The 27158-nt window shown below is 42.0% G+C and overlaps 1 protein-coding gene and 1 long non-coding RNA gene across 11 annotated transcripts in view; one reads left to right on the top strand and one right to left on the bottom strand.

Moving 5' to 3' along the window:
* The window catches only part of TENM2 (teneurin transmembrane protein 2), a 1512848-nt gene that overhangs the window by 1362421 nt on the left and 123269 nt on the right, over positions 1-27158 (top strand). For 9 of the 10 annotated variants that reach the window (XM_049109163.1, XM_025435138.3, XM_049109165.1 and 6 more), the window contains 3 exons: positions 6927-7121; positions 13083-13283; positions 15009-15221. In XM_049109163.1, coding sequence (XP_048965120.1) covers positions 6927-7121; positions 13083-13283; positions 15009-15221 — 609 coding nt within the window. The remainder of the gene's footprint in view (positions 1-6926; positions 7122-13082; positions 13284-15008; positions 15222-27158) is intronic. The other variant, XM_049109164.1, reaches the window with a different exon arrangement.
* LOC112651831 (uncharacterized) lies at positions 21939-25163 on the bottom strand. The gene is made up of 2 exons (XR_003131074.3): positions 24623-25163; positions 21939-22148 (listed from the first exon to the last, which is right to left on the bottom strand). It is a non-coding gene; the product is annotated as an uncharacterized LOC112651831 (long non-coding RNA).

The raw sequence follows: 27158 nt of genomic DNA, 5'->3' as shown, positions 1-27158 counted from the left end.
TGAAACTCTATTGAATTCTCAATTCCATTATTATATTTCTCAACTTGAGGAATTTTTTTAAAGATTTTATTTATTCACAAGAGACACAGAGAGAGAGAGACAGAGACACAGGCAGAGGGAGAAGCAGGCTCCATTCAGGGAGCCTGACATGGGACTCGATCCTGGGACTCCAGGATCACGCCCTGGGCTGAAGGCAACGCTAAACCACTGAGCCACCCGGGCTGCACGAGGATTTTATTTTTTATGATTTCTGTTTCCTTGTCAAACTTCTCATTTTGTTCATGGATAGTTTTTCTACTTTCACTTAGTTGTGTTTTCTTGTAGTTCACTGAACTTTCTTAAGAGGATTATTCTTTGACAGTTCATAGATCTCCATTTCTTTAGGGTCAGTTATTGGGTTTTATAGTTTCCTTTAGTAGTGTCATATTTACCTGATGTTTTGTGGTTCTTGATTCTTTATGTTGATATCTGCATGTTTGAGTAACGAGACTCCTCTTCCAGATTTTACAGGTTTGCTTTGGAAGATACACTTCGTTACAAGTCAGCTCATTTTGGCTTTCTGGTGTGATAATGTCCTTCAGCAGGTGGGGCCTGCTATTATTGTATATTTGAAGGTAAAGCAACTATTTGAGCCCTAAGGACAAGGATGAACAGGTTTTCCACTGGCAGAGAACAGTTGGATATGACTGCTGGCTTGGTTCTCCAACCAAGTGAAGCTATAAGATGAACTTCATGGTTTCCTGGATTCTCTGGTCAAGACTAGGTATTATATATTCAGTAATTGACAGACTATGAATTAGGGCAACAGGCCAGTACCCAGGTTTGTACAGTTGATTGTTTGGGAGCTCAAATCAGTCCAAGGCACTCACTGAGTTCTCTGGTCATATGAGGCCACTCATTTTGTTCTACAGACAAAGGAAGCCATAGGCTGTGCTCTCTGTTTAAATGCCACTGTATGTAAGGTTGTCAAATGGACTATGTAGCTTCCCATGTCCTCTGGTTAGGTTCTTTGGTCAGACAGGCTCAAGGCTGTACTCAGCAATGAGCAGAGCTATAAATTAGATTCCTTGCCAGGGCACTGTGGAATAAGCTGTTCTAAAAGCAGTAAAACTCTTAGTCGTCTTAACACATGCTAACTTGTACTCCAAGTTCTAGGCCCAAACAGGTCTACTGGCTTTGCTCTGCAAACTGTTGGCTCTGCCTTCCCTGCTCTCAGCTCTAGCACCACTGGGCTAGAGCTTTCACATTTTATTTTTTTACTAGCCCACGGTCAGGTAGAGCCAGAAATCATGCTCTGCAGTGTGTTGGGGCTATGTCTCAGCTCCCTTACCTAAGTGGGAGGGAGAAGGACTGCTCCAGGCTGATCTCAATTTCCAAACAGGCTTTCAAGATAAGAGGGACTGAGAGCTACCCCTTCAGCCTTGGCTATGAATTAATCTCTATTTTTGCATAGTACAGAAACCCTCCATATCTGGCACTAGCTTTGCTTTGAGGGGAAATTAGCTCTTCCTGTCTGCCTCTAAGCTCAAGTGCCATTGGGCTATACTCTTCAGGAGTTGTCACCAGCCCTTCTTGTCAGATGGTGCTGGAAGACCCTCTCCATAGTGGGTGGGGTATGATTCAGCTACTTGCTTGGTTATGGGCAAATTAGGTTCCAGAGCCCACAAAACTCCTCATTTAAAGATCAAAATCAGGCAGCTCTGCATTCCACTGGTGAATATGCCCCACCTTTGTTTTGCAGATGAGCAAAATTTCTGGTTGGCATACTATTTGGGCCCTAAGAGTGTGAACATAGTCTGCCAAGATCCATGTACTAGTTGTGGCAATCCCCACTCTTCCTCACAGTCAGATTCCCAGTGGTTGGAATTCCCCTGCAATCCCTGCAGTGTGAGATTGAGTCAGGGCTCCCACATAGCAACCCACAATGGTGGAGGATGGGGCTGGTTGTTCCCCCTGGATTCTTTTTTCTCACTAGAGGAACCAAAGGCTCTGGGAGATGTCTCTAAATGGTGCTGCCCTGGCATGGGGGAGGGGCAATGTAGTCAAATGTAGCCACTTATTTTGCCATCTACTGCAGTCTTCTCTGAGCTACAGAAAGGTCTTCAGCCTCGCCTCTGTGTTCTAGGATTCTCTTAGTGGTATCCTGCTCATGAATAGTTGTTAGTTGTTCTTCCTGTGAAAGAGAACAAAGTCAGGAAAGTGTCACTCTCTTAGTGACATAACTCTGGAATTTATTTTTGAATACAATGTTCAGTAGATGTTAAACTTTATTGTCTATCAAATGGCTTGCCATTTGCAGGGACCTACCAAAAAGTGAAACCCATCTTTCCTAACACGTTATGCTAAGCACCAAGCTAATTCCACAATCTGGATAGGCAATGGAACACCAGTTTTGGTGATGATACTGAACTTTGCTTGCTTTGCCTTTGTAACCCAATTATTACATCCTCAATTGCTTCAGGGGAATCAAGGCATCTTTATTTCTCCATCACTTTTTTTCCTATTTCACCTAACCCAGCTACTAGCATGCATTAGGTTATTCATAAATATTTATTGACTAACTGGGAAGTAAGGTCACCAATTTTTAGTGCTATTGTGACAATTTACCCCGATTACTAGGCCCATGTATTCTCAAGTCTCTTTTCCACAAAGCTTTCAATAAGATTTCAAATGATTTTTAAAAGGTACAGTATTTGAATTTCCCTCTGCACATCTAGCCCAGCCTATAAATGACTTGGCAAGATGCAGTTATTTACTCTCTGCCTTATGATTCAAACTTTTCAACATCTCCACCTTTTCTCCAGTTATTTCCTCTACTACAAGCTCCAAGTAGATGGGACTTGTTTTACTTAAAACAGCAGATATGGGTCACTTGTCCTTTTACTTCCCACTGAGTAAATAACACTGATAATTCATTTCATCCCTTACAGAGAACTTTGGAAGAGGAAAAAAGCTCCAGCTTGATCATTAAAATGAGCTTTACGCCATTTAAGTGAATCTAAATTTTTTTTTTTTTTTTTTTTTTTTTTTTTTTTTTTGTCATCAGCATGTTAACTTGTCAGTCATCAGTGGCAGTGGTAATTTATTTTTCTTCTGGGTAAGTCTTAGTGCTTCCATCTACTAGATTTAGTAAAATAAGAATAGTCACTTTGTACAAACATTTTAATTAATTTTAAATAGGAGCTTGAATGCACAATGTTCTACTCCTGTAAGCCTTAAGAAAAGGAGAAAGAGGCAGGCACATAAAACACTCCGCATGTGATTCCAGAACCACCTCCCACCCACAACCAGAGAAGATTAGGGGAAGAATAACATGAGCTCTCTCCATTAGTATTATTTGATGATCTTGTGGTGGAGGTGGTGATGGTGGTGGTGGTGGTGTGTGTCTGCATGCATGTGCGCATACATGTGCACATTTGAGACATACTGAATTTTAAATTTTATTAACCCTTGAAGTCAATTTGGAGATTCAGTTTGGAATTTCAAGATGGAACATCTGTTCATTGTAAATCATGTATCAGCTATAGCTTTGAGTCCTTGCACATGTAATTGTACTTAATGTTCCCATCAATTCTGGAAGAATATTTTGAAGGTAAAATTGGGTCTCAGAGAAATGCATTAATCTGGCCAAAATCCCAAACCTGGTAAGTGACAGGCCAGGTTCTAAACCTAGATCTTTCTGACACCCAAATCTTTCTCTTTCTAGTTCTGCTCCCTATTTCCTCTGGGCAAGGTATAGAGTCAAGAGTTGTTTGTCCTATAACCTGTCAGAAAGAAATCGTGTAGAATTAGTGATAGTAAAAATACAAGAAATGTTATGAATATGAGAGGTCTTCATGTTCAGCCTTTCAAATGAGGATCAGGCTGAGACTTAAATACTGTGAGGATCTGGGTTATATCTGAGAAGGAACCAATTACTCCTGAGGATGGTGCTCTCCATGCAAGTCAGCCCAGTGACCACTAGAAGGCTCGCTTCTGGCTTTTGCACTCTGCCTCAATGGCAAATGAATTACTAGAGAAATTCATTCCTCTTTAAGCTGCTTCTACTTTTTTATGTGGCATCAGGCAGGCCCATCCAGTGCCCCTGCTTTCCAGAGAACACCACAGTGTCTTGCATTTTTTACCACACTCCTGGTGAGCATGCAGCAAACATACTGAAAGAGGGCTGCATTTAGAATGTGGAGAATTCTCTGACCTCACTATTCTCCATTTATTCCCCTGAGTAATTTAAGTAGGTCACATTTTAAAATTGATTTCCCAGGCACCTGACTTTAAATAAAATCCATTCTTCCCTTCTAGACAATCCTTTTTTTTTTTTTTTTTTTTGCCACATGGAGTTTATGTAGAAGAAAAACAGTTTCAATATGAATAAATAAAATGTATATATAACTGTATAACTGTATTTTATCAGTTAATAAAAACAACACTTATTTGCTCCTTACTTTCTACCCTCTTCCACTCTTTGGGAGGAAAGAAGGTGCAGTGGGAGTCCAGTGGTGGCTATTTGATGCAACTTTTTCTGCTGTTCATGGTAGTTGGTTCACTATATAATCCTTAAGTCAGAAACAGCCCTTGGAAGCTCATTCTACTACATGTGTGGCCACCCTTCTTACTAGTTTCCTATTTCAGCCGGCGAGAGTAGAAGTGGAGTAAGAAATGATGCCAATTCTAGTCTTCCTAGTAGAAGAGATATCTTTAATTTACCTAGAGAAGAAATGGAAAGTGGATTTTTTCTCAAATGCCAATCCTGCCTTCTTGCAGGTCGCAGCTTGGGCACTACATTGAAGGTTTTGAGCCTCTGTCTTGGCTCTGGGTTACAAGATGCCATGATCACTTGATGATGTCCACAAGAGGTGCAAGGAAGGGAAAGTGGTAGTTGTGTGCACATATTTGCCATTCCTGACATAGAGCTTCGATGTTTTGTGAGGAACTGACATGGAACAAATTTAATTTGTCTTCAAAGCCCTCTTGAAACTTTGCAAAAGCTTGTACTTTTTCTCATGCTTGTTCATATTTGCACAGTCCCTAACCTGAATCTTGGGCCCACTGGGTAGCAACTCTGGCCAGATCTCTGCTTAAGTATCCTGGGAATAGAAAGCATGCTCCCTCATTTAATAAAAGTCCAAAAAAAATTTTTTTTAATAATAAAAAATAAAATAACGAGAGTCCATCCAAAATTCAACATTGCTTTGATGATGTTCTCACTTTTGATCCATTATTGTCCTGTGGTAGATTCAAAAGGATAAGAATTCTACTGGTAATTATACCCTACATAATTCTAACAACTGTTGAATTCAGGGTGGAGGGACAGATATCCCTCAATCATACATCAGCTGTTGAGATATTTTTCCTTTGGGTCAGTTTACAATTAAAGTAAAAAACATGCACTTCCTCAGAAAAAGGCTCTGTGTGTGCAGCATGAGTTCTACTCCAGAAACTGGTTTGTTTGTTTGTTTTTTCCCACACCTTCCATAAATGGCCATTTATCACTTGCCCATTACCTCCCTACCTGAGGATCTCTAAATATCAGGAACATAGGAGAAATACTTACATCAACATTGATGAAAGCAGAGCTGAAACAAAATCAGCAATGATAAACATGGTCCTGTCCTCAAGGAGTTTGCTAGAGTTCTGGGATATTAGACACTCACAGAAGGAAACTTAATTACTATAAAAACGAGACAGAAACATGACAACAGGGGATGATTGATGAGCCAGAGTGGCATTGCTGACTGCCGAGTCATCTGACGAGATGTGCCATTGCTCCACAGGACAGGGACACGGCTTGGGCTCTATGCATACATAGACATGTGAAATTCTCAGAATCTGTACATTCCAAACCTCAGGTAAACCAAGAGTCACTAAACATCTCTGTTGGTCATTTCTGAAGGTCCCTGAGTGCCAGTTCCATAGCAGGCAGTCGTATCTTCTTTTTAGGCCCAAATGAAAAACCAGGTTGGAAATTTAGGTTCTTTACAAACTGATTCTGAAATGAAAAGTCCAAAGCCTGAAAGTGGCCACTAAAATCCCATTCTTGATCTCTAAAACAGGTGAATTGACACAATTAAGGCAAAACTGGTGAAAAACCATGGTAATCTCATTCCAGGCAGTCCTCACTGATTCTCAGCCTTCTTCCTATCAACAGATGCAGGAGAGTCCCAACCAAGACAGGAACTACTAGAGATTTCTTGCTGCCTCCCTTTCTTGCTTTTCTTTCTTTTTTTTTTTTTTTTTTAATAATCCAGGCATATTTAGTCTATACTTTATCACACATGTCATACTTAGACATAGACCATGCTTTGTGGTCCATATAAGGAAACTAAGGCATGAAGAGATTGTGTCAACAATGTCCCATCCTCCTTCCTTTTTAATGGGCATAAACTTGCCAGGAATAGGAACCAACTAACCAGAGGGTAAGATACTCAGCAAAACAAGTTCTGACCCCACCCTACCTGTGCCACTAAAAATAGCACATGCATCCATGTAGCTTTATCGAGGGCACAGTTGAGAGCTGGGCCAACCTGCTTTCCAAGGGGGCTCCCCCTCTTTCGAGCCTTGTGACTTTGGCCACACACTCTGACCAGTCTGCACCTCTTGGGTAAAATGGGCATCAGGATTCTATCTTCCACTTCATCAAATAATTACAATGGTTAAGTAATAAATTCCATATAGAGCACTCGATGTTGTCCCTGGCACCTAACAAGCATGGAATTGGTGGTAGCTGCTGTTATTAGTAACATTTTTGTTGTTGTCATTGTGATGGTTACTGGTTTTTTGAAGACGGCTCTACACCTCCACCACCAGTGTCCCCAGCCTAAAACATTGCAAACAAAGCTGAAATGGCAGGTAGGCTCTGCCTCTTGGACAGACACAGCCCTTCAGGCACTACCCCCTATGACCTGGTACTCTGTCTCTGGTTTTTGCAGCTGCCTGCCCCGTCCTGTGCAGTGGGAATGGACAGTATTCAAAAGGGACGTGCCAGTGCTACAGCGGCTGGAAAGGCGCAGAGTGTGATGTGCCCATGAATCAGTGCATCGATCCTTCCTGCGGGGGCCATGGCTCCTGCATTGATGGGAACTGTGTGTGCTCCGCTGGCTACAAAGGCGAGCACTGTGAGGAAGGTAAGCTCCACAGAGCCAGGCTGGGCAGCAGCAAGGTGGGAGGAGGGGGGAAGTGGCTGCAGGCCCTGACTTCTACTAATGAGCCCAATCCAGGGCTCTGCATTTTGCAAAGGAAACTTCAACATTTTGCACAGAGAAACTTCAAAGGTGCTGGCTTTTGTAGACTTCTAAGGTTATAGATAACACAGGCCTGTGGTGTGGTTCTGGAAGGAATGCTTTGTTTTATTCTTCTTTATGTTAATTAGCTACTTTTCCTCTTTCAATTACTTTCTCCGCCTTTGTCTTTCAGCTCTTTGCCTGTAACTCCTCCTCCTCCCCTTCCTGCTCCTTCTTTTCTTTTTTTCCTTCTTCTCCTTCTCCTATCTTCCTTCCTCTTTTCTTCTGCTTTATTTAAAATCCTCTAATTTGGAATTACTAAAGCTATCCAGAAAACAAAACAAAACCAGAATCCTTTTTTTTTTTTTTAAAGATTTTTTATTTATTTATTCATGATAGTCACAGAGAGAGAGAGAGGCAGAGACACAGGCAGAGGGAGAAGCAGGCTCCATGCACCGGGAGCCCGACGTGGGATTCGATCCCGGGTCTCCAGGATCGCGCCCTGGGCCAAAGGCAGGCGCCAAACCGCTGCGCCACCCAGGGATCCCCAAAACCAGAATCCTTAATCTCCTTGTCTTTCCCATAGCTGGGTTTTTGTTTGGGGGTTTTGTGTTGTTGTTGTTGTTGTTGTTGTTGTTGTTGTTTTGAAACTGTCCCTGGTAATCTAGTACTCATATATTTCTGTATATATTTTAGGAAAACTTAATATCAGTAGAAAGCAGTCAGACTTGAAAGACAATAGGCACCCATGTCATAGGTCACATTATGCTGGTTACCTAAATCACACAGAACTAGAGGAGGATGGGGGTGTAGCACAGGACTGAAATTTGGTGAAATCTAAAGAGCTCAGTATAGCATGCGTTGAAGTGGCCTCTGGCACCCATGAGGAAAAGTTAGGGGTGTAATAAGCTGAATCCAATCTGAAAAAAACATGATCAGCGATGAGACTTGGTGATCCGGAAGGAGCCATGGAAGAAGGAGTGCAGAAAGAGAGAGAGGAAGAGCACCTTTCTGGAGGAGATCAGAAGCTTCAACTAGTCCTAGTCACTCTGGTTAGTGCATTCAGAAGAGTTAAAGGTATCGGACCCAGAAGGCAAGGGAACTCTGCCAACCTGCCTGCCAGTCTTCCTCTTCTATACTTGTGCTTTCAGAGTATGATCTCTGGTTGTCCATCTATTGTTTCTCCGCATAGAAAGTATCAAGCAGAGCTGGTAGGAAAGCCTAAGCCCAGGTGCTGTCCATCCCTGGCCCAATCCCCAACCTTTGAATTGGCTCAGTTATTCTTTACCAGCTGAGCCACTTTCCTCTCCATCTACCTCCCCGGAGAATGTCCCCATGCAACTCCAACAGCCCTATTCCCTTCCACATTCCTAGCAGAAAAGAAAGTGTCAATCTCCCAACAAACTAAGGGAAAAAGTAAATCCCACAGCCTACTCCATTTGAAACAGCTTAAGAGGCCCACCCAGGATGCCCCCCAAAAGACTCTGTTAGGCACCACATGCCCATGTTCTCTCTCAGCTTCTCCCTGCCAAGCTGATAAGAAGGGACCTCAGGTGCTGTGAGGTTCTCAAGTGTGAGTGGATCTGTTCTCCCCTCCCACTAAGTTATGGATCTCCAGGTCTCTATAAAAAATAACCAATCATTACAGCCTTTACCACAAAGTAATGACAGTAACTTATCCTCAGATACACATACAAAAGCTCCACACTGAAATCTCCCATTTCATAGTTTTTAGAACCCTGGCTACAAAGAGTCCACTTCCATGACATTATTCTTCTAAGATTTTCCAATACATCAGCGGTAATGCCCTTAATGGGACCCAGAAGTCTGACCCCCAGATCTTCATTTGCTCAACACTCTATATATTTTTTCCCTCTATTATAAAAGGTAGCCTCCCTCCATCTGCATCATAAAACCAAATTGGGAGTTTGGATGGAGGAAGGACTGATTTAATAACCCTGCTTGAAAGGTTAAAGTTCTTAAAAGATAAATGGATTGCAGAAGGCAAAGCCGCATTTGCTGAAAACATGGGAGAGGCCAATAATATGACAAGAAAGGTTAAAACGACCTTTTGCATACATCATTTGGTGAGAACGAAATGATAGAGCAATGACATTGCCCGTCTTAGAAATTTTTTTCCCTCCAGTAAAGATTGCGCATATCTATATGAGTAGAATTCCAAGTGATTTCTCAACTTTCTTACTCTCCCAACCAGCCTTATTTAAATGTTCTGAATGAATTAACCATCCAACAAAACAAGGAAGCCACGTGGATCGTTATGAAAGGATGAAATCTCCTCTATTGATTTCTACTACCCAAAAAGAATGAACCGAGGTGATTCATATGCTGTTTTCAAAATAGGAAATGGAATCAGAAAGTCTGGATCAGCACTTTTTCTTCCATTTAGCTTTTTTATTTCTGATATTCATCATAGTCATAACGTTCAAACAATTTACCTGAAATGGCCATGGCAACGAAATCGATAGTTGCCATCCTCCATTTTTGCTGCATAAACATTGTTGTATTATTAACAGATTTGCACAAGAAAATGAAAGGATGAATTTGCGAGGTTTCATTCAATGATGTCTGGGGGAGTGGGAAGGTGATGAGTGAGGAATTGACATATTAGTTTAAGTCAGCCATGTTTTCATGTCAGTTTCATGGTTGAGTCATTTTTCAATGACATTTAACTTCATAAATGTAATTCATGGTTCTTCAGGGGTTTATAGTACATATTGTTTGTAAAACTCCTTGACCTCTTTTTTTATCCTTAGGGATAGAAATTGCATTCACAACCCTTTTTTGTCAAACCTACAGAGGGCCCAAGACTAAATGAGTTCTAATGATTTCAGCTGCCAGGGGGCTGGTGTTGTAAAGCACATGGTACTTAGCTGGTAAAGGCCACTGTCCCCCTTTTAAGTATAACACTATTTCTATTTATAAAGCTTCGTAAAATGCCATAGTCCCTCCTGCCTGCTAAAGACTCTAAGGACGTGGCCACAAGACCATCTTATGAAATTGGAACCAAATTTAAAATTCATAGTGAAACTGCTCTTCTTAAAGTCTGGATTTAGTTATGCCATAAGCTGCTGTAATTATATAGCACAAAGGACATATTTACTAGTATAACTGAAAGGGTTAGCTCATATTTCTAGATACAATAAATAATTCTTTTGATGACATTCCACTCCTGGGCTAATAAATCTCAGTGGATTTTCCTCCTTTCTTCATACTATAATTTAAGATAGAGAAGAGAAAGCTAATTTATCTGAAAGAAAAATGACATTTTCTTTTTGCTTTTTTTTCAGGGGGGTATATTACTTTTTATTTCATCTTTTTAAGAAAAAGGTTACGATATACTTTTTGAATTTTTTGAAAGCTTCTAGCTGTTGGCACCTCACCAAATGCTTTAAATAGCTAATTATAGATGGAGGGTAATTTCTGAGACACATAGCACATGAGATATCTTTGTGTCTATTTTGATTTAGCTATATTAGAAAGAGGGACAGAGAAAAAACTAAAGTTTGAGGATTTTTTCCTATTAGAGGAATATGGACAGGATTGATTCTGAATGAATTAGTTCATGCTGCGCAGATCCCAAATTACACGGTGTTTTTCCCAAAAGCAAGAAGTTGGTAGCACCTTTTCTTTCTTGTCAATTCTTTGTGGAAGTTTGTCTCGCTAACATGAATCCTTATAGAGAAGTCTGCCGTTCATTTCTGTATCAACTGTGTATTGAACACTTACTATATTTTGCTAGCTATGCTGAGCATGAGACAGACACCAAAAGCATTGCACAGCCTCTTTGTAAATGTCTTCTGTGTGTTTGAAACTTTCGATTCATTTACCTTCAGATGCATTCCACCATCCTGAGCAAATTTGAAGGTATCAGAAAGGGTTTGTATCATCAGAAGTTATAGTCCCTAAGACAATGAATATAACCTTAAAGTGATTGCAACCAGAGCAAGTAGCATCATCATAAACATCTCTAACTAATAATAAATCACTGAAATTCCCCTTCCTGAGAGTGTATTTTTTATTTCTGCTAAATCAATGGCAGCTTCTGTTTCCCCATGGCTCCAATAGTTTTGAGGTGATTTTCATAAATAATATCTTCCAGAGAAGATTCAAATGGATCAGATCAGAAACATCTCCTTACACTGAAAATACTTATTGTTGCCTCAAGAGAGATGAGCTCTTTGGAAACTTCATGGAATACTGTGATGTCTAGTAAATCCAAATTCCTGAAGTCTGATGTCCCCCAGAATGAAATAGTCTATGGCATGGGTAATCTAAATAATGTCCTACTTAGAGCCAAGGTATCATCAATTTTAAAACCTATCATTATTTTGTATGCCATAAGAAGAAAAAAATTAAGACTAGCTACAAAAAGCTGGGACCCCAAAGGGCTGCCATCTCAGTGTCACAGGAACTATTTAGAGGCCAAAAATCTTGCATGTTTCAATCTTGGCATTGGGCAGAGAGAGAAATCAAAATCTCTGAGGATTGGAACTACAAGATGGTACACATGCACATGAGGGGCTCAGTTACAACAACAGTATGGTCCAAGAAACTTCAAGAAAGGAATTTAAAGTGGTCTCAAGCTGCTTATGCCCCCTGATGATGGCAGAAGCAAATGTTTTACTCTAGGCCAAAAGGCCTGATTTCCAGGCTGTTAAAATGAGGAAAATGTGTGTCTTAGTTAAATAAGTTGATGAGATGCCCCCCTATTTTTCTGATCCATAAGAGAATATCTGGGCTGTCTGCAGGACCACCATTCACCATTCAAACCCCACAGTGTGCAGTGCCCTCTTCTCCAGATGTCATTGCATCATTTTTCAGGAACACCTGAGGAAGTTGATCCTCCTCATCAAAACCCGTTTGCCCAAAACTGAGACTGGATGGATGTCTGAGGTGTGGGGTCACATTCCCATACAGAAAGTCCTGTTTCTAAGAACTGGCTTTTGCAGCTTACACCTCTCCTCACCCTGAGTTGATTCTACAGTGAGTCTTCAAGTTACCTACTGGATGCATATCCATTCCGAGCATTAAGATAACCAAACAATCAGACCATGAAACTGCCAAGAATGACAATGACCAAAAATATGACCATTAACTCATCTGACCAACAGTCTGAAGGAGTATCAGTGCTAGGGCCAGAGACTCACCCATTCAGGCCACTCCTGACTATATACAGGAAGGTTACCTCTTTGGGATCGTTTCCACACCGAACTTTACCTCTTCTATCCTGTTCTTTTACTAACTCCTGTGAATAGATGTGTGTTTGGAGAATGAAAACTAATTTTAGACTTAGCCTAAGTGACATTTAATAAGGAAAGTGACTCACTTATGAGTTTCACTGGTTTTCTTTTTAATCCTTTGTTGCCTTCTGAAGGCAAGTATTAGTGAAGTAAGAATAAGCCTTCTTTTCCTCTCTGATAGTGAGGGATAATTCGGTTTGGGGATACATGTAGAGATATCACCAGTATTTATGTCCCAGGCTCAGAAGCTCTGATATGATTTAATTAAGGTACCAATGTTTGTAAGTACAAGGTTCTCAACATTGAAGGACACACCCCTATATCTGGTTCCTCCTAACTCTGCATGAGAAATCTCCTCTTTCTCTTACATTCTCTTCAAGTGTGAGATTTGGTGTTTGGGCAAATTAAAAAAAAAAGTCTTGAATTTTATATGGGTTGTTCTTCAAGAGACCATGTAAGTATTACCTGGGCTGCTCCATTTGCTTGCAAGGGGATAGGAGTTGGTGAATCACCAGTTACCGCAGCAGCAAGCCAGTCTTGTGGCCCATACCCCATGAGTGATCAATATTTTTACTCTTTGTTTTTGTTTTTGTTTTTTTTTCAGTTGATTGCTTGGATCCCACCTGCTCCAGCCATGGGGTCTGTGTAAATGGAGAATGCCTTTGCAGCCCTGGCTGGGGTGGTCTAAACTGTGAGCTGGCAAGGGTCCAGTGCCCAGACCAGTGCAGTGGGCATGGCACTTACGTCCCTGACACAGGCCTCTGCAGCTGTGATCCCAACTGGATGGGTCCCGACTGCTCTGTTGGTAAGCCAAGAGGTTTCCTTCTCGCCTTTCCCAACACTCACGCCCTGTGTTCCTTCCATGAGCCCATATGGATGGGAATCTACTTTTCACACTTAGCTTGGGATAAAGGGACTTAGGCTAATTGCATAGTGCTTTTCTCACTCTCCTCTCCTCAGTCATGGAGTCTGTGATCCTGAGAAACAAACAAACAAACACACAAGACACCGCAGGTTCTTGTGCCTCGTTTGTTCCATCGCGACAAATGGATGAGGGGCCCAGGAGGGATGCTTCCATTTGCATTATAGGTTTTCTTATGTACACTCCCTAAAGGTACCAGAAAACAAAACAGAACAATTCAGTCCCAGACAAACTGAATGGAACGTCCTATAAAACAGAAAAGAGGCTCCCTTGGGGTGCTGTGTGAACATGTTATAAAGCTCTGCAATACTCCGGTGACGGGAAAATAATGAAGTTGCGCTGTACACTTTATTTTCCTAAAATTAAGAGTATGTGTCTTACCTCCCGAGTGACCCTAAAATGGAACGGTTCAACAGTTCAAGCCGGTCCCAACCTACCAGAGAATGGTTCCGTTCACAGTGACAAGTGCCTATCCAAGCGAGCGATCATCATTCCGCCCCCTTCCTCTGGGTAGTGAGACAGCTGTCAGATTGCCATGGCAATCAGGAAGGGAATGTATGTGAAGCTTTGCCTACAATGGGAAAGAAATGAATATTTCATTCCAAAAAGAAAAAAAAGAGTCAGTGAAAATGGGCTATTTTGAGACGTCTTCTCAGCCCACTCTCCTCCGGCTTCAGTGCTCATGCCGGTGGTCCAGGCCAAGGCTCTGCAGAGGATGGGGGAGGAGTAGCCCTAGAGCCAAGGCCCAACCGAGTTGCCGATATGCAGTGACTTTGAGTGAGTCACTGCCCCTCCTGATTGGGTTGTCCCTCCTCTGGCACGATGAGCCATGCCTCCCTCAGCAGTCTGTTGTAAGGATGAATGTCTGGCACGTGCTTGTCCTCGAGTGAGAGGTCTGGAACGCCAGAGAGTGTATATCTGTCTGTCTGTCTCCTTCCAAAGCACAAAAGACTTTGAGCTCCTTTGAGAAAGAGGCTGTGTAAATGCAGCACAGTCGTAGCGGTCATCATTGCCACAATGTACCAATCTGGGTGATGGGTGGATTTGCAATCATCATAGGGATAGATCTGTGGGTTCCCAAGTGGCCTTTGGTCAGTTCAGGCTCTCAACAGGGCAAAAGTCCCAGCTGGCCAGGGAGTCAGGATCCACATACATACATCTTTTCAGATGGCACCTCCTGGGTAGCTTTGCCAAACTGGATGGCCATTGTCTGACCTCCTCCTGGGATGGCCTCGAGCTCTAGAACAGTGGTTCTCACACTCTAGTGCACATCAAAACCACCTGCAGGACTTGTGAAAACAAATTTCTGAGCCCCACTCCCAGAGTTTCTAATTCAGAAGGTCCAAGCAAGGCACAAGAATTTGCATTCCTACCAAGTCCTGGGTGACAGTGATGCTGCTGGTCAAGGGACCCCACTGCGAGAATCACTGCTCTAGAAACCACGTAACAATTAATACCTAGCCCAGTGGAGAGACAGGCCTCCCAAGGGGACACACCTGCTGGACCTTAGGGCCTGCTTCAGAGACCCAGGCCATGGGTGTGGTCTGGCCTCCAGCAGAGGGTTTTGCCAGCTGTGGTGTTGAGCTGTAATCATTGTTTTTCTTCCAGAAGTGTGCTCAGTAGACTGTGGCACTCACGGCGTCTGCATCGGGGGAGCCTGCCGCTGTGAAGAGGGCTGGACAGGCGCAGCTTGTGACCAGCGCGTGTGCCACCCCCGCTGCATTGAGCACGGGACCTGTAAAGATGGCAAATGTGAATGCCGAGAGGGCTGGAATGGTGAACACTGCACCATTGGTAGGCAAACGGCAGGCACCGAAACAGGCACATATTGCTTTATTTTCATAAATCGTAGATCTATAGTGATGGTCGTGCATTGCAACTGGCTGTTCCTTCAGGGGCATGAGTGCTCTACAACATTCCTGCTGCCTCTCCAAATCTTCAGGGGCTAAGGAAGGGGAAAGCAACGTCCTCAACTAGAAAACGCTTTCCTTTCTTTCCAGAATTCTAGATTGGGAGGCAAGAAACAAAATCAGATAAAATCCATTCAAATTACTGATTTGGGGAGGGAGAAATGCACACGCATGGGAAATTGTCAGGACCTAGAGGTTTCAAGCACCCACATGACTGTGGTCTGCAAGTCTCCCCTTTTTGGATAATCTACCAGCTGGCTGGATCACTGGATCCCTGCTTGCTGGCAACAGTTGAACTCACTTCATTTAGACCAGGTTAGATACAGGCAAGACTCCCAAGTTTCCTAGATAGCCAGGTACCACTGGAATAGGTGTGAGCACCCTTGTCCCAAGACAAGGCATCACCCTTGGGCTCCTGACCCTCCCTATCACCACCACCATCGTTCAACATCTCCTCTGGTACCATGTCATTCTCACTTAGCCACTTTTCTACATAAATTTCTCAAATGAGATTTTTTTTTTAAGGTTATTTTCTTTCTAGAGAAGTAATAGTTTCCAAGTTTCTTCAGTTTTGCTTTTAATTATTTTTTGTCAATATTGTGGTTTGGGGTAGGACAATACTGGATTGAATATATCCAATTATCCCTTTGAGGAGATGGAAGCCAACTGCTCTTTGGTTTTCCAAATGCCTCAGTCAGTTACAAAGTGGTCAACCTGAATATCAATTTACCTCTAGTTATTACTTTCATTGGATTGAGTTCTTTGTCAAGCTGGCTAATCCACTCACTTGCAAGGAAATTCTCAGAGAAGTTTCCAGGCAAACTACTGTCTTGCCCCCCAGTTACCTTTGAATCTGGCCATCAAGTCTGGGGTCTTCCCTTCTATCCTAGCCCAGTCAACAGATTGGCTACCTGGAGGGAGAGACAGGGTTAGGAGCTTGTCCAAGGCTGACTCATGAGGTCAGACTCAATTTCCCATGCTGTTCATTTGAGTGGTAAACAGAGATAAAATGTACTCTGCATTAGATTTACCCCAGTTCCATCTAATTGGGCATCTGAGGGGCAGCGTGCCAATCCAGGCCATGACTGTAGCACTGGGACCCTGCCGGGACAGTCTGTTGGCAGTGAATTGTTTTTGCAATCTCTCAAATGATGCTCCAGATCCTGCTTCCCTGCAGCTGCTTTCATCTTCTGTTCCCTGCAGAGTCTGGGGGATAATTCAGAAAACTCTCAAGGGAGGGATGTGTGTAGCCCAGTTTACAATTCGTACCAATAGCTTCCACTCTTCAGGGGCATTCCTCTTGATGTACTTTTGCATGCCCAGTGTGATTTAAAGACTTTCCCTCAACCCCACAGCTCCATTGGTCCAGTCCTCCCTCCCTCAAAAATAGAGCTCTTGCCAACCAATAACCTGTAGATAGAAAATCCTCCTTGCTTTCAATTCACACCATCTAGCCTCACCTCCCCTTTGCACTCCCTTTCACGTCTGCTTTGGGTTTGCTGCCCCTACAGTGATGGCTGCTGGCTCTCCCCTAGCTGCAACTTATCTTCAATCTGGGAATAGCTCACAATAGTACAACCCAGATGGATTGAAACAGAGTATGGCTAGCTATGGCTGATGGGGCCATCGCTGATCTGCTGGCTATTTTTTTATGGCTTACAAGCCAAGAGTAGTCTTTACATAGATAAAGTGTTGAAAAAAGTGAAAAGAGATCTTTGCTGACACATGACAATTAAAGGAAATTCAAATTTCAGTGCCTATTAAACAAAATGTTTTTCGAGGATAGCCACTCCTATTCATTGATATGTTGTCCGCTTATACACTCCGTCTTAGTGCTGAGTCATTGCCACAGAGACCACATGGTCCACAGAGCCATTCATGACCTGGCCCTTTACAGGAACAGTCAGCCAACCCCTGAATGAGAAAGTTGCACAGGTCTTGATAAAGAAAGTCGAGAAAAGAGGCTGGTCAACATTCATTTTGGGAACAGGCCCCTAGCTGTGATCTGAAGGCTGTCAGAGGAAAGCACATGGTCCAGTGTTGGGAATGGAGAGAAAGTAATTGAGTGGAAGTGTCTCTGGCACCTTTGAAGATGAAATGGGATGATGGCACCTCTAGTCTGGGTAGGATATGGTGAGGATATGGCCAGCAAGAGAACACAGGAGATGTTTTGTTCTAGCAGCACTTAGGGTGAGCTGAATCAGGGAAAGATGTCTCTACTACTCGAAGGTCTGGTTCAAGTTTCACACATGCATGTGCTGACATGCATCAGCTCTCGGGAGACATAGAGAATGTGCAAATTCATGTCAGGTAAAGCTACCAAAATGAAGGGAGTGGGACCCAGGGAAGTCTCTTGTTCAGAACTATGATTTCTTATGACTGCATGAGTTTGCGCGATGTAATTTATAAAGATATTTGTCACCAAAGTCTCTTTTTGTGAGAAATTAGGGCTCCCTGATTTCATTTGTCGGATAGGTGCTGTATCCTCATGGTTATGTTCACTGGGACTTGCTCTTAAAAAGCCAAACAATACCTTGGCTGGTGAGATTTGCTATTCAGAATCTCGAGGTGTTTGGACGCACATAATTGCTTCTCTTGCTTTTCAACCTCTGGCCCCTGAGCTGCTATGTGGAGTTTTAGACTTTTATTTTGAGCAGATACTCCTGTCAATTCATTTTAAGTAAATGCCACATTTACAAGCCCGGAATTGGTCCTCCTCAGGGATACTGACAGAAAGAAAGAGAGGCTTTTTGGTCCTTTCTAAGCAAAGCCTCAAACACTGTTTTGAAAATAGAAAACAAATAAGAATGAAATGGCACCCAGTCTGCAAACAATGCATTAGGAGATTTGGGTGAGGCATAGCCTGAGTGGTTAGTGTTGGGGTACTAGAGTTGTCTGCAGCCTATTTTCAAAACATTGTAGTGAGAGGTGGTTTTCTTAGGATCATTGAAACCATCAACTGAACGATTAACATGAGCACTTGGGGATTACATTTATTGTGCTGAAGGAAGCAAGAAGATTGATGCAGGGTTGAGGGGGTGGGGGCAGGAATGAGGATAAAAATACAGACTTCTAAAATCCAAACCAGTAAGATCTATCTATGTTTGGTCAAATGCGTTTCCATAATTTTCAACTGGATTATAATCTTTTTATATTTGGAAATTTAGTATATATTGCTAAAGATTTAAATATCAGGTATAACATTTCAACACTAACTGTTAGAGTTAGCATTTTGGTAGACTGGATTCTACCAAGTAATAATTTTTATATTACATTTTTCTAACAAGTTAAATGTAAGGTATGGCTAAAACCTACAGAATTGCACAGATAAGAACTATGCTTTGAATCCAAATGAGCCACAATTCATGTTTATCTTTGGAATATTTTAGTATTATTTGGAAAGGCTGCAGTTTACTCTTATGAATAAATCAGAAAGCGCGTTGTGTGGCTAGATTAGTTTTATTCTTTAAACATAATCCTAAAATGGATTGTTGTTTCTGTCACCCACCACCCTTTACTAAACTGGGGATTGTACTTTAGAAACCCATCCAGACACTATACCCCCAGGGCATAAAAGGGCTACAGAATAGGTTAAAAATCACTGTAAACTATAGTAAACACAGATAAGTGTCTATTGTAAAGAGGTGGAGTAATTGTTAGTGTGCTCTGCGGAATAGTTGAGCGAGAAGTACGAGGAGAAATAACATTTTGCCAGAGAATGCAAGGAGGGAAACTAAATGCTAATTAGGGGTTGTTGCTATTATCTCCTGAATGTGGGCCGTCCAGACATCGGCTCTGAATAATACAAACAAATGCACCCACGGAATAAATCCGCCAATACCAACCCTAGGTGAACTGTTTGATATCTGGGTAGTGAACAATGCCTGTAATGCTTATTACAACTTGTTTATTTTGACTGTGTGGTCCTGACTTCCAGTTGCATTTCAGAATCATGAGGACTCGATTTCTAGGACCGTGTGGGACTGAGTGACCTGCCATGTGCCACAAGTCAGAACAGTTTTCTTTTCCCTCTATTGCACTGGGGCCCTTCTATTTTTCCTCTTTAATTGGTTGGGGAAAGAAATTGGTTCTTGTGATGTTAATAAGGAAAATGAATCTTTACCCAAGGTAAAACCAGCCGTGCGACAATCTGATGTGCTGATTAAGTGATTGTCATCAGAAGTAGACAGGGTCACAGTCCAAGAGGGAGAGAGCCTGAGAACTACAGGGAACAAGATGGGAAGGAAGTGACTATCAAAATTAACCGACTTCAGACTGAGTACAGCTGCTTCTGCATCTCATTCCAGTTTCATTCTAAGTTATGGAAACATTTTTCTTGTAGCTATTATCCTTGAACATTCGAGTTTTCATGACTCCACAATGAGATCAAGTTGAGATGAAATTAGCCAGAGTAGAGCCATCCTTACCACCAGGTCTGTGGGAGCAGCTAATTCTCTGATTGGTTAATTAACCTATTCCTCCGGGGGCTCTTATTAGAACCTCTGCTAACAGCTCCATTCTTTTTTGAAGTGAAAACCTAAAGGGATAGTCTTTCATTGTTAAAAATTATGGACAAACTTTTAGCGAAGTTCCACTTCTGATTGTTCCCCCCACAACTTGGCCAAAATGTGAGCAACAACATGCCCAGAAGTTCTCTTTGAGTTTAGGTCAGGCAACCTACCCAGCTTTCCTACTCAGACTCAGAGCAAGGACCAGAAGGTAGAAGTTACAGGATCACCTTTGCAACTCACTCCAAAAAGTGAAATAAAATGAAAAGAGAAAATTGCCTTATAAGGAATCAGATTCTCATTACTCAAAGTGTTTACTATCTTGGCCTGGGTGTTGAAGAAGGGCTTTAAGCATCAGGTGGAAAATAGACTACAGAGATAGACATAAGGCTCACCCCAACTTAATAGCTCGACCATTCTGTAGTTTAAGTGGAAAAAATTTTTGTATTGTTTCCTATGTGACTTAGTAATATGCGCCCATGTAAGGAGCTCCCATCAAAAAAGAGAAGGGAGGCGAGGCGCCTGGGTGGCTCAGTCAGTTAAACATCTGACTCTTGGTCTTGATCTCAGCTCAGGTCTTGATCTCAGGGTCATGAGTTCAAGCCCCATGTTGGGTTCCATGCTGGGCCTCAGTGTTTTAGTTCGGTGGGGAGACAGTCACTTGGAGCATTCATGTACCATACCTTTAATGTTTTAGAGGGTCTTTTGATGTGCTAGCCTGTGGCCCACAGTGCCAGGGCCAGACCCAATGAGTAAATAGCTTAATATGAAGTGTTACTGACTTCACAAGAGCATAGAACTAAAACAGTTTGGAACTCTTTTAACAAACCCATGGGTGAGTTACCATGAAGAAGACTCTACACTCAAAGGAAAACACGTAGAAATAAGAGCTGTTGGGAAAAAAGAGGGGGGATGCTCTACCCTAGTTGTAAGTAGTGAGTGCTCTGTCACTTGAGATTTTACAAAGAATCAACTGTTCAACTTATTAAGAACCAGTTCCTCCCAAGTTTCTGATTCTTGGGTCCCCCAAAATGCCCTCAAGACCTTACATCAAAAGGAGAGGAACACAAAGAGGGCCCTAGAGATCTGAGCTCCCATAGATATCTGTGATGGATACTATCCCATCACTCACTATCTGATTTGCTATGGTGTCATGAAGAATAAATTGATGGAGGTTGGGAGAGACCTGTGTTGTGGGCTTGACTCTGCCATGAACATTCTGGGTGCTTTTGCTGTAGTCACCCACCTTCCCACCCTCAGTTTCTTCCTGCAGCAAATGAGGGGGTTGGACCACATAACTGCTTTCCAGAGTGTAGTCCACAAATGTGAAATACTTTTTGTGTGGATGTGCAAATATATTTTATTGAATAGTTACATATTTGTTTTTAAAAATTGTTTTTAAAAATACATATTTGGGAAAGCTATGACTAGCTCATTAAACTCATAATTATACTGGTATTATTGCATAGGGATATGGCAAAAGTGAGTAGCAATATCAGGCCTGAGTAAATTTAAGGAAAAATATTAAGTAAATAACAGTGAAGATATTTCAAATATCATGAATGCAATATGTGATTGGCTGAATTTAGAACACACTTGGGGGCAGCCTGGGTGGCTCAGCGGTTTAGCGCTGCCTTCAGCCCAGGGCCTGATCCTGGAGTTCTGGGATCGAGTCCCACGTGGGGGTCCCTGCATGGAGCCTGCTTCTCCCTCTGCCTGTGTCTCTGCCTCTCTCTCTCTCTCTGTCTCTGTGTGTGTCTCTCATGAATAAGTAATTAAAATCTTTAAAAAAAAAAAAAAAAGGAACACACTTGGATGAGATGATCTCTAGGGACTGGTCCATCTCCTGAATTCTAGTGCTTTGATGCAAAACTATATGAATGGGCCACTCTAACACTATCAAGCCTTTCTCTTTTCTGTAAGGCTCAGGGAGGACTTCCAGGTAGGATCCCATAAAACACACTTTACCTAAAGGACTAGATACCATGTAGTATTGGCTTAGGGATAGTCAATAGTACTTGTTTGTTAGTTTCTCCTTCTGCTCATCTCAGGTCCAGTTTATATCAGTTTACCTAAGAAATTTTTTCTCTGCATTGAGAAACTTCCTTCCATAGTCTGAATAATCAGAGTCCACTTTATTCCTTTATATTTGTGTTTGTTGATTTAAAAAAATATGGTATTAAGTAGAGGTTCATCTATTTATATCCCTTTACTTGGACTCAGGGCAATGCAAGCATTATAAAGCACTTAAGATACAAGCTTATGTTTCAGTCGGCCTGAGATCAGATCCTGGCAGGTTTCCTCATCTTTCTGTGTCTCAGTTTCTTTGTCTGCAAATGGGAAAACAAGAGATGAGCTACCTCATTGGGTTATATGCAACGTATAGACACCGTGCCTACCATAAAGTAAGAGCCAAACAAATGTGAGCTAATATCATCGTCATCATCATTATCGTCATTATCATCCCCCAGCCCCATCACAACCACCATTATCTATTACCAATGTAAGATAAAAGCAAGGGAACATCATCCAAATAAATTTCTCAGTAAGACATTTTGCTACCTTCCAACCTCCCTTTCATATATCTGCCTCCAAACCATCGAACAGTTAGCAGTGTTTCAAAAATAACACCTACCCACTATCATGTTCCCAAGCAAAGTTTTGTTCTGTAACTCGCTGGCATCTGCTTCTTACAGAGAAACATAAACTGGCTCTCTTACCTGGAATTGAACCTGTTTATTTTACCAAACAGCCCAATTATATATGGAATCAAACATCTGAATATCCTTACGTTAATGGAGGCTTATTGTGAAATTGGGGTTTGCTACTTTCAACCAAAATTTCTCCAACTAAACTTCTTGGACACATTCCCGAGAAGCCAAGAGGTCTATGAGAATTTGTTTTTAATTCTGGGTTTCATTTTTATAATAAGTACAGTTCAAAAGAAAAGTCTTTTCCTTTGATGTATTAGTTTGGAATTATGTTATTGTTGAATAGAATAAAACTTCAGTTCTTTTAAGCCAGCATTTCTCAAACTAGGGACCACAGACATACTCTAGAAGAGTTTGGAAAGACACTTTCTTTAAGAAGGAACCTGGCATTTTTCACATTGAGGCTGCTGTCAGGTCAGTGTCTCTTAGGGTTCCTTGTGCTGGTCTCTCCTTTTCTGATTCTAGGCTCCAAGATTATATTTATACTTGTACTCTGTACATCAAGGAATAATTCAGGAGGCTCAACTTTGAACTCAGTTGAGTCACACGTGCCTTTTGGAGACTCAAGAATTGCAGTGATTGTCCCTACCCAACCCAATGAACTGCACAATTACCCTCAATCCTCCCGTGTTGCAATTGCATGACTCCTCGGAGCAACTCCCATTGGTAACATCTGGGGATTTTTTGCAATTCCTTGGTTCATCTCCTGGGTATCAGGAACCACACTGAGTATCCCAGATGTTCATGTAAGGAACAGATTTTGTATTTCCTCCCAAGTTGCCTGCCTAAAGGGGTTCAATCTTACACCAACCACTTCTTTCATATCACTCTATTTCACAAGCTCTTTTTACAAGTCTTGTCTTTATTACTTTTGGAAAACAGGGTACCATCATTTTGAAAACCCTCCACCGTCAGGGTTTATTGATTTCCTCCTCATCCTTTTCATCGTGCATTTGAATGCATCATTATAAGCAGACTCACAGAAGGCCACCATGTCATTGACCATCTCTGAGCTTTTCCCTTCATGGATAATAAAGAAAAAAATCACGTGAAATTGCAACTAGGAGAAAGTTACGTATTTCATCATAACCACTCTCAGGATAATTAGAATGGATTAAATTACAAGAGAAAATGCATTTAGCTAATCTTTCCTCTAATTAAAAAAATATCCGTAGTTTTAAATAAAGCGTTTGTTTTTAAAAACATATTTTCATTGTAATCAATAAGGAGGAGGCCTATTTGGTCCTCAGTGATAGAAGGCGACATCTGCAAAGTAATTAAAAGCTACTAGCCAGTGAGTTTTTTATTAATAAGATCCTTAAGGAGCCTACTCAGTCTTTCCCTATGGCTTTCACCATGAGATTCCCCACAGACGACCTCATTCGTGGTCCATGGTGGTATAACTCTCTTTCTGTTCCCAAATCAGTGAAGATGTGGTTGACTCCTCCTAGCCAACAAGTGTCAAGTGAGGAGATTAATGTAGCCAAGGTTTTCATACTTTTCCAAGTGAGCTGGGATGATAGTCAAAACAAGATGGGTAGGTGACATGAGACATTCATAAAATAGAATAGGGATAGTGTGTACTAGCCCATCATAGGTTATATTCCAAGACTGACACCACTCAAATCACCCCAAACCCTAAAAATCAGCCTTATATATAAGGAATCACTCACATCACCTCTCCAATTTTATGGCTCATCCCAACCATAAAGCTCACTCCCCACTCTCATCCCAAACATGAAGTTTCTGGGGGTGTCTCACATGCTCATGGTCAGCCTATTCAGATTTCTCAAGCTTGGTCCCCTCACAGAGGCCTACTGTTTACAAATTCACTTCAGAGGAGCCCTATAGTATTCTCTCTACTGCAGGGGTACACCAACCAGTATTCTCAGTGCCCATTCACCTCAAGTCCTGTTGTATTTCCACAGTGAAGGAGAGACCACCACACCCAGGGATCTTTATCAGCACATTCCACCTTCCTTTGAGAAAACAGCTGTTCCATGTTTTGCCTATAGCACCTCTCTCATCCATCAAGATTTTGTCCCAGGGCTGGGCTATCGAATAGGCAACACCAGATCTTTTTGTTTCCTCACCTTCCCTCACCTTCATACATCCTCCATAGACCCAAGGGTGGTGGGGGATTTTCATGTGTTCTTCAGACACACCCAGGTTCTAAATTCCAATTCAGATCAGTTAGGACCCCTATCGTCTACACATTCCCCGCTCTTTGAGAAAGACTCCTTGTTCCTTCTTGTTTAAGTGAAGGGTTGCTTCCATTTTCAGCCAGTTCAACCACAAGGAAAAAACAAATACCCTGTGATCTCCCACCCTCATTCTAATTGTGTCACAAAAGAAGTGGAAAGGCAAATGCTTCCATATCCCTTAGACTCCAGGTTTCCAGCAATTTCGGGCCTGGCTCTTTGAGGTGGCTTACTCTAATCGTGCATGACATCTAGCGCCACACAGCACAAACCATACACTACAAAAACTATATCCTGCCAGACCCCAGGGAAAAGAAGGGTTAACTGATATTCTAGAGACAGAGAGTCCCACAAAATTGCTGTCCAGAGGGATTTAAATTGCTGAGAATCCTGGCCCACAGATTCCAAATTTAGCTGCAGCAGCACCTGGTCAAATTAGCAGTGAAGTTGGTTAGAACTTGGCTCAGAAGGGTCATCTGTCTAAGCTGTAAGCAGAGTGATGGGCTCTGATAAGTGTGAATTGCATTTCTTTATTTTTAAAATTATGCTTGTACTTCAAGAGGGATTGCCAGACAGCCCTGTCTAGTTGTCTAGAAACAATGCCAGGGGGTGGGGGCTCCCAGAGATTATAGAATAACCACCTCACAAGCACAGAGGAAACGTTTGTACCTGATTTTATTCCAACAAGTTAGCAAGCTGTCAATCACCAGCCGAGCTACTGCACTGAAACACGCTCTCTCTAATGACATGAAACTCAAGGCAGTGGCTTCTGCTTTGCTGGCAACAGGCAGTGAGATTGTTTCTCTACCTTAGGTGTATGTGAGCCCAGGAAGCCCAAATGTCACTGTTGATAGCAATTCCCTTGAATAGGGAGAGAGATTGAAGAAGATATTAGAGGTGGTAAGAGAAACAAGCTTTTTCCTATTAATCCAGGGAATGCAAGCAAGTTGAGTTGGGTCCCTTAAGCGTGTTGCTATCTGCTTCTCGCCATACTTTGAATATGAACTAATTTAACTTTTTATTTCCATTTAATGGGACCAAGAAAGATCTGTATGCCTTCACGTACAGACCTGTCCTCTGGGGGTCTGACAGAGTAAATGTTATCATATCACCCAGAAGCCTAGCACAGAAACTAGTCTACCCAGAATTAAGCACCTTGAAACACATAGTACACATCAACACCCACTCCAAACTCCCATTATTACCCGTGTTATGCTTATAGAATGTAACATCTTCCTTCCTTGCTAACTATTAACAGTCGTTGCCAGTGCTTTACTATTGTAGTTATTATACATTCACAAGGTGGGGCTGATGAGGGGAATTACGTAGCACAGGGGTTAAATGCATGAGTTTTGGAATCAAACAGACCTCGTTTCAAATCCAGCCTCCATCAGCTGCGAGCTGGGCGAACCAAAGGTTATAGATCTATCTCTAGTACCTCCATTTTTCCCTTCTGTAAATTGGGAATCCTAAAACCTATGTCCTGCTTTTGGGAGTACTTCACTTATCAGTGAAGCATTTAACACAGTACTTGATATTCCATAAATGTCAGCCGAAAAATCGTTAACACCACACCTTCGTGCCCTCGCCAGAGTTTCCCAAATGCATCTTTGTGGAGTGGGCATTTAGCAGTAGAGGTGGCACACAAGCACACATGGAGCCCAGAACTCCAGAAAAAGAGGCCAGGTGCTAAACGTCCTGTGTTAACCCAGGTGTCTGGACCTACCTCCTGTTCCACTCCTGCAGGAGAAGCTTACTGGGACACCTGGATTCCATGCCTGCAAGAAAAGAGAACAGAGGGAGCAAGAACAAAGCTGGGAGAGATATAGAAATGGCCCAGGGAGGATCTGTCTGCCAGTTGGATGAACACGAGGGTTACAAACATAAAGAAGAAAGCTACATGTGTATCATCCCATGCCATGTCTGAGAGCCACACCTCCTCCGTGTGGTTCCAACTGAGCACTGACAACTATATTCTTTCTTTCTTTCTTTCCTTCCTTCTTTCTTTTTCTTTCTTTCTTTCTTTCTTTCTTTCTTTCTTTCTTTCTTTCTTTCTTTCTTTCTTTCTTCTTTCTTCTTTTTTTCTTCCTTTCTTTCTTTAAACATTTATTGAGCACCAAATGTGTGCTGGGCACAACATAAGCTTCCCCTGGGTGAGAGCCTGGGCTAGCAGGGGTAAGAGAGAAGTGATTGGCACAGGTGACTGTCTGAGAAACTGCAGACCTTGGCTTTCTTTTTGCTCACGTGAGACTTTGCTGTTTTCTAACCCAAGACACCCTTCCTGGTGTTTCTGCCGATCATTTTTTATTTCTTTTTCAACATTGTTTCTTGCTAACAGCTTCCCAGGGAGATCAGTGTAAGGATGGAAGCCTTAAATTTCCAAATGGTAGTTTAAATTCATTTGTAACACAATGTAATTACATTAAAA

The sequence above is a fragment of the Canis lupus genome, chromosome 4 (genome assembly GCF_003254725.2).
Source record: "Canis lupus dingo isolate Sandy chromosome 4, ASM325472v2, whole genome shotgun sequence".
Lineage (NCBI taxonomy): Eukaryota > Metazoa > Chordata > Mammalia > Carnivora > Canidae > Canis > Canis lupus.
Note: the sequence above shows the minus strand (reverse complement) of the source record. Positions and strands in the feature narration are given on the sequence as shown.